This window comes from Monopterus albus, unplaced genomic scaffold (genome assembly GCF_001952655.1).
Source record: "Monopterus albus unplaced genomic scaffold, M_albus_1.0 scaffold127.1, whole genome shotgun sequence".
NCBI lineage: Eukaryota > Metazoa > Chordata > Actinopteri > Synbranchiformes > Synbranchidae > Monopterus > Monopterus albus.
In genome coordinates this window covers 1,774,332-1,781,877 of record NW_018128007.1, presented here as the reverse complement: position 1 = coordinate 1,781,877, position 7,546 = coordinate 1,774,332, and the positions used below count along the sequence as shown (strand labels likewise).

The window sequence follows — 7,546 nt, the reverse complement described above, 5'->3', positions numbered from 1 at the left end:
GTGATTTCCTGAATTTTTTTTTTTAATTCTGTCTCTCAGAGTGGGAATGCACCTACAATGTGAATTTCAGACCCCTCCATGATTTCTAAGTGGGAGAACTTGCAAAATCGCAGGGTGTTCAAATACCTCTGTTCCTCACTGTATAAGACAGTTCATATGAGCTCCAGCTTTAGCAGCTGCATCAATAAATGTGATGTACACAACAATGCATCAGTAATTATGTATAACTATAATTTAGGAATATGCTATACATTATATTACATATTCATTTTACATTAGTACTTGTAGTACTTTAAGTATCTTTGATGCTAATACTTTTGTGCTTTTACTAAAGTAACATTTTGAATGCAGGGTTTATACAGTGCTGTATTGGTACTTGTACTTAAGTAAAAGTACTTCTTTCACCACTAATAAATACTAAAATGTAAATGTTTTAATCATTCTGTAGGACCTTTCTGCTGCTCAGTGCTCTATGTGTTCATTACTGTTATTGTCTTTGTTTCTGCATACTTGTACCTGTGTACAGTGTATACATAGTCTAAAGCATGTTTCACTAGCCAGGGCCCGCCCTCAGTGTAAAGAAAATGGAGCTCGGTTATGAGCTGAGATTTGGAGGAGAGAGGCTTCAGGGATCGACAGTGCTCTCAGGCACTGGCAGACCCGCTGCATGAAAAGGGAGAGAGAGGATAGAAAGATGCAGAAAAAAGGGGAGGGAGGGTGGGTTACGAAAAGCAAAAGTGGAAGCGAGTCTTTCTTGGTGGTTTAAATATAACTGTGAGAGGAAGGGGTGTGAGTGTCGGGCGTGCCCTGCTCCAAAACTTCAGATTGAAAATGTCCAATTCACTAGCTAGGGCCCACCCTCAGTGTATGAAAGGGAAAATAGTGCTTGGTGTAGACGTAGTTATGAACTGTGGTTTTCGGGGAGAAAGGCTTCAGAGATCTAAGCTGCTCTCAGGCAAAAAGAGCTAATGGGATGTGTTCGATGCCCTTCAGGTTGAATCTGATGTAGGGTTGAAAGGCATGGAAAGTATGACGACTCGTGGTCTTAATGTGATGATCGGGGATGCCCTTATTTTAGGGGGATGAAGCTGCTCGCATTCTGACTGAATGTTCAGAGTAGAGGTCGGGGCGAGATGCTGTAAAGGGATAGATGGTCTTGATGAGGTGAAGGAACCAGAACCTAGTGGAAACTTGTCCAGAGTCTGGTTTGAAGAGGAGGCCAGTCAGGGAGGTGTATTGGGCGAGCACAATTTGACGTTTCCATTCTTGACCCCATGATCTTGTGGTGGCTTTGAAAGAATGGATTCGAATGTAGAGGTTTAAGGAATTGCCAGAGTTGAAACAGTTATGAGTCCAAGAACCGTTTTGAGCCCTGTGCCCCCAAAACCCACTGGAGGTGGCGCTGGTGACGGGTTTAACAACATGACGAGCGTGGTGGAAACTGAGCCAGAGGATATGATCAGGGAGACTAGGGGGAAGTTGTCTAGAAGGTGGACAAGGTGCTGAATCCTATAATCATTCTACAGAATGCAGCATGAGTCTTTGGTGACAGTGGCAAATGGGTTTGTGCTGCTGTATAATTGAACTCAGTCTGACTGCAAAACATAACGAATGATGGCAGGGTACACTGAATAGGTGCCAAAAATCTGGATGGATTTTCAGTTGTGTCAATATGACAGTTTGCTACTGCAACAACCCAGACTGAATGTAATGTATTTATGAATATGTGCACATTCTGCTAAATGTTGCCATTTTTCTTTTTTTTTATCATGTACTATTTATAAAGCCTGACCTTAAAACTGGTTAGTGTACCAGAAAATATAACATTCCAACTCTCAAGTCATTGTGTCACCATGTTTATCATTTAATAAGACTAAAGCAAAATTCATTGACTTTATTGGCTACTAAGGGGCAACAGAACAGGCTGTAAACACAGCACTGACGTGTCACTATATAAAGTTAAGATTAACATGCTACCAAATAACTGCCTTTACACGTTGAGTAGAGCCACATTAGCATCGAATTGGAGTTCAGAATCCTTTGTCCTTCTGGCTCTGTGTAGGCCTCATCCAAATTCCAAGAAACACATTTAGCTCTTTGCCAAAAATGTAATCGTACCAGTGGCCAGTCACTGACTTTGTCTGTCTGCTGTTTGGTGGTGAGCATGTAGCAGTGAGTTTATTATTATTATTATACATTTATTTATTTAATGAAAACAGCTGCGTTCTGCCAGAAACAAATTCAGTGAGAGCAGTGAGATTGAACAGAACTGTAAAGGTATGGCCATAAAACCAAAACAACAAATTGAACAATGTCAAAAAGATCAGTAAAGCTGAGGGGGGACTACCAAAACATGTGATCATTCTCTGTAGCTTTCTCCCTGATAGCAGTCCCTGTGATATTCCTCCAATATTTTTTCTGTTGTTGTTATAAAAATACTGATTGGTGCATCTTTAATGATGCTGTTGTTCTCAGTGGTTACTCACCCACTACGGACAAAATTAGCCCAGTATGCCATCAAGGTTCGACAAAGCCTTTCATCCTCCTCGGTAATGTTGCCTGAAGATGGAACAAGAAGAGTTTAGTCACAAAACCGAATACTGGTCCATTAACCATGACCTGATTTCAGTGCTTCTGTGATGTGGCCATAATCTCCCAGCCATTCATTCTTTCCTGTATTCCATCTTGGATATGATGTGGCCATTCCTGATATTCAGTTTATTTTATGCTCAGCCCTGACAAACAGCCATGCGAGGAGGAATTACAGGTGCAAAAAAGATCATCTAATCCCATTTAAGGACTATAAATATATACAGTGCCTTGCGAAAGTATTCGGCCCCCTTGAACTTTGCGACCTTTTGCCACATTTCAGGCTTCAAACATAAAGATATAAAACTGTAATTTTTTGTGAAGAATCAACAACAAGTGGGACACAATCATGAAGTGGAACGAAATTTATTGGATATTTCAAACGTTTTTAACAAATAAAAAACTGAAAAATTGGGCGTGCAAAATTATTCAGCCCCCTTAAGTTAATACTTTGTAGCGCCACCTTTTGCTGCGATTACAGCTGTAAGTCACTTGGGGTATGTCTCTATCAGTTTTGCACATCAAGAGACTGAAATTTTTGCCCATTCCGCCTTGCAAAACAGCTCGAGCTCAGTGAGGTTGGATAGAGAGCGTTTGTGAACAGCAGTTTTCAGTTCTTTCCACAGATTCTCGATTGGATTCAGGTCTGGACTTTGACTTGGCCATTCTAACACCTGGATATGTTTATTTGTGAACCATTCCATTGTAGATTTTGCTTTATGTTTTGGATCATTGTCTTGTTGGAAGACAAATCTCCGTCCCAGTCTCAGGTCTTTTGCAGACTCCATCAGGTTTCCTTCCAAAATGGTCCTGTATTTGGCTCCATCCATCTTCCCATCAATTTGAACCATCTTCCCTGTCCAAAGTGTTGTTTAAAGTTTGCCACAAGCCACCTGGGAGACACACCAAACATGTGGAAGAAGGTGCTCTGGTCAGATGAAACCAAAATCGAACTTTTTGGCAACAATGCAAAACGTTATGTTTGGCGTAAAAGCAACACAGCTCATCACCCTGAACACACTATCCCCACTGTCAAACATGGTGGTGGCAGCATCATGGTTTGGGGCTGCTTTTCTTCAGCAGGGACAGGGAAGATGGTTCAAATTGATGGGAAGATGGATGGAGCCAAATACAGGACCATTCTGGAAGGAAACCTGATGGAGTCTGCAAAAGACCTGAGACTGGGACGGAGATTTGTCTTCCAACAAGACAATGATCCAAAACATAAAGCAAAATCTACAATGGAATGGTTCACAAATAAACATATCCAGGTGTTAGAATGGCCAAGTCAAAGTCCAGACCTGAATCCAATCGAGAATCTGTGGAAAGAACTGAAAACTGCTGTTCACAAATGCTCTCCATCCAACCTCACTGAGCTCGAGCTGTTTTGCAAGGAGGCATGGGCAAAAATTTCAGTCTCTCGATGTGCAAAACTGATAGAGACATACCCCAAGCGATTTACAGCTGTAATCGCAGCAAAAGGTGGCGCTACAACGTATTAACTTAAGGGGGTTGAATAATTTTGCACGCCCAATTTTTCAGTTTTTTATTTGTTAAAAACGTTTGAAATATCCAATAAATTTCGTTCCACTTCATGATTGTGTCCCACTTGTTGTTGATTCTTCACAAAAAATTACAGTTTTATATCTTTATGTTTGAAGCCTGAAATGTGGCAAAAGGTCGCAAAGTTCAAGGGGGCCGAATACTTTCGCAAGGCACTGTATGCAGTATAGTGTATACATACCTATAACTTTTATCTCTCCACTCCAGAAACATCCACTGAACATGAATCCAACATCATCTGCATGATCTGCCTTCACAAAGCTGGGTCTAGTGTGTTTGTGCATCTCATTCTATTCTCAGATTAGAATATTTCAACAGGGCCCAAAAGACCTTAAACACAAGTGTCGACCACCAAAGCAGGTATTATTTTGCTATACTTAGCCTGTTTGTCAGGCACATTTACGCTGGTCTGAATCACCTGGAAGACCTGGAAGTATGAGGTTGGGAGACAATCTCTGCATAAACTTCTCTGTGAAGCTAAAACTCACTGAGAAAGAGAAAATGGACAACTGTGTAACCATCCTCAGTAAATCAAGCAGAGTTCACAGCATTTTGAATAATACTGTCAGATCTCAAACATCACTGCTTGAATGAGGCTTTAGGTCTCATGAGCAACATGCTGACTGAAACTTCAGTAACTGAACAATTCCCTGTGATACTGGCACATCTCAACGACCCAGATTTAATGTTTCAACTGTGCACAAGATGTGTGTCCCTGATTCATGTTTCAATTTTGCACATTTAATCTGTGTTTTATCAATGTGACTGTTGTTAGAAAATAACCCAATTCTTTTGTTGGAAGCATGAGAAGTGAAGACAGGAGAGGACTGTTTAAAATCAACAGAAAGTTTACTGAAAGTCTGGTCACAGTGAAGTCATTACAGCGCTGGGATCAAAGAGACAGAGCTCCCGCAGGAGATCCATTCTTTGAGCCTTGAATTATGTTTTATCTTCTTGGGCTGCTCTGCCCTGGACAGAGGTACTGTACTCAACACTTCGTAATCCTATTGGTCATTTGGCGTGAGTAGGTTAACTCCTGTTAACTCCTGCCTGCTGAAATGTAATCAAAACTAGGTGTGTGTGTGTTGTGATGTGATTTTCCAGGTGGCAACTGAACAATGGGTCATCTGCGCTGCAGACCCCCTGTCTGTGTAATCCTATTACAGGACAAAGCAGGACCTCATGAATACAAACACTATGTCTACACAGAAGTTAAAGTAATCAGTTTCTACTTCAGTATCACTTGAATCTCATCAATACAATTGGAAGATATATATGCAAGGAAAATAAAGTAACTAAAAGACAATGAAGAACTGAAAAGTAACTCAAGGTTATAAAGTAACAAGAGCCTATAAGAATCAAATCTTACACTGTTTCTAAACTTGCTCAAGGTGAAGATGTAAACATGCATCCTGTCTAGCGAGGTTTATTCGAATTCCTCACAGAGAATAATTACATGGGTCTGTTGCTGTAATCATGTTGCCATGATTCTAAGTGTGTTTTTGAGCAAATGTTTTGAAGAAATGTTGCACCATCTCCTGGTGTGAAATAAATAACTATGAATCAAAAAGTGTGTGTCTGTCTTTTGTGAAAAATAAAATGTGTTTAGGTGAAATCAACTTGGTTGGTAAAACAGGAAGTATGTGAGTTTCATTACAAGCATAGGACTATTGATTAGATTTGTGAACTAAACATTTTGAGTTATCTACTTTAACCCATAGAAATATGGAAATTAAAATGTTACCCCTCTGAAGAAATGTGGAGTTAACAAAGAACGTATATTTTAACACCCACCTAATGCATGTTATTGGTGGTGCTTACTTCCCCCAGCTATTTTCAAACGTAACGTAAAAGTCATTTTGCCTGGTCAACCATAGTTGGAAGAGGAGGAATAAGAACACAGATACAGTGCAAAATGTTACTGCATGCCCTGGCTTGTTCCTGCTGGACACCCTGTTGATGCCGCGTAGGCCCACTGGGAGTATTGCTGCCTGAACACAGCGGGTAGTGGACCTCTGACATACCATCTGGCATGTGCTACAGTTTGGGAGAAAGATGGCCACACTCACTGCTGTTGTTGTTGGATCTATGCTTTCTAAAAAGACCGTCTGGATGTCTGTGATCCGCCCACATGCAGAATGCTACAGCCTGGGGGGTAAAGACCCATACAGTCACTGCTGTGTTTTGGACCTGATACCTGTTGGATTTAAATTCACTAGCTGTTGGAATTAACAATAACCGCCACCAGTGCTGTTGACCTACAGGGTGCTGGCGGAAATTGGACTACCGTTGGTTAAAGAAGGAGAGGAGGTAGAAGGATTCGTAGACAGAGAGAGAAGAGGAAAGGCAGGAGTATAGGTCTGAGAATAGGGACTCTTAACGTTGGCACAATGACAGGGAAAGGTAGAGAGCTGGCGGACATGATGGAGAGAAGGAAGGTAGATATACTGTGTGTGCAGGAGACCAGGTGGAAGGGTAGCAAAGTGCATAGCATTGGAGGGGGATACAAACTGTTTTATTATGGTGTGGACAGGAAGAGAAATGGGGTAGGAGTGATCCTGAAGGAGGAGCTCGTGAGGAATGTTTTAGAGGTGAATTACTGATTACTTTGATTAGACACACCTGCCCTGATTTTCTGACACTCTTCAGCTGCATCTCCTTTGTCACTCCTTATTTATACTCGGCTTAACCATCACTCCCTTGCTAGTTCTTTCTCTGTCGTCAGCTCTCCTTTAGTCTAGTGCCTTGCTTATTCTATTTGTTCTACGTATGTTGTATATTCATAGCTTCCTTCTTCGTTTACGGACCATTCCTCTGGATCCTGGCACCCTCAGCTCCACCAGCCACCATCACAGGTCGATGCACAGTCTCCCCTTTAACTGAACTCTCCCATTACCTCCTCAGTCTACCGGATCACCTTCCCGACCAGCCCAGGAGTGATTCCTACCCCTGCAGCCCGGCCCATCATCCCACCACGGACAATAACTACTGCTACTGCTGGTCGACACCCGGTTGTATTCACACCATCACATTGTATATATGTTATTGCACTATTGTAAATAAATCACCACTTGCACCGAAGCCAGCCGCCTGGGTCTGTTAATTTCTCCGCTCGCTCACATTTGTGTCGAGCGTACGTAACACCTACAGGATGCTGGTGGAAATTGGACTACTGTTGTCGAAGAAGGAGAGGAGGTAGAAGGATTCGTAGACAAAGAGAAGAGGAAAGGCAGGAGTATAGGTCTGAGAATAGGGACTCTTAACGTTGGCACAATGACAGGGAAAGGTAGGGAGCTGGTGGACATGATGGAGAGAAGGAAGGTAGATATACTGTGTGTGCAGGAGACCAGGTGGAAGGGTAGCAAAGCGCGTAGCATTGGAGGGGGATACAAAC

At 42.0% G+C, this 7,546-nt stretch overlaps 1 protein-coding gene across 1 annotated transcript in view; it reads right to left on the bottom strand.

The window, feature by feature from the left end:
- Positions 1-4,436, bottom strand: part of LOC109967246 (carboxylesterase 5A-like) — a 6,336-nt gene extending 1,900 nt beyond the window's left edge. Inside the window, exons 1-2 of the mRNA XM_020612687.1 lie at positions 4,334-4,436; positions 2,487-2,559 (exon numbers count right to left, since the gene is read on the bottom strand). Of these exons, the coding sequence (XP_020468343.1) occupies positions 2,487-2,559; positions 4,334-4,436 (176 nt within the window). The remainder of the gene's footprint in view (positions 1-2,486; positions 2,560-4,333) is intronic.
- Between the last annotated feature and the right edge of the window lie 3,110 nt (positions 4,437-7,546).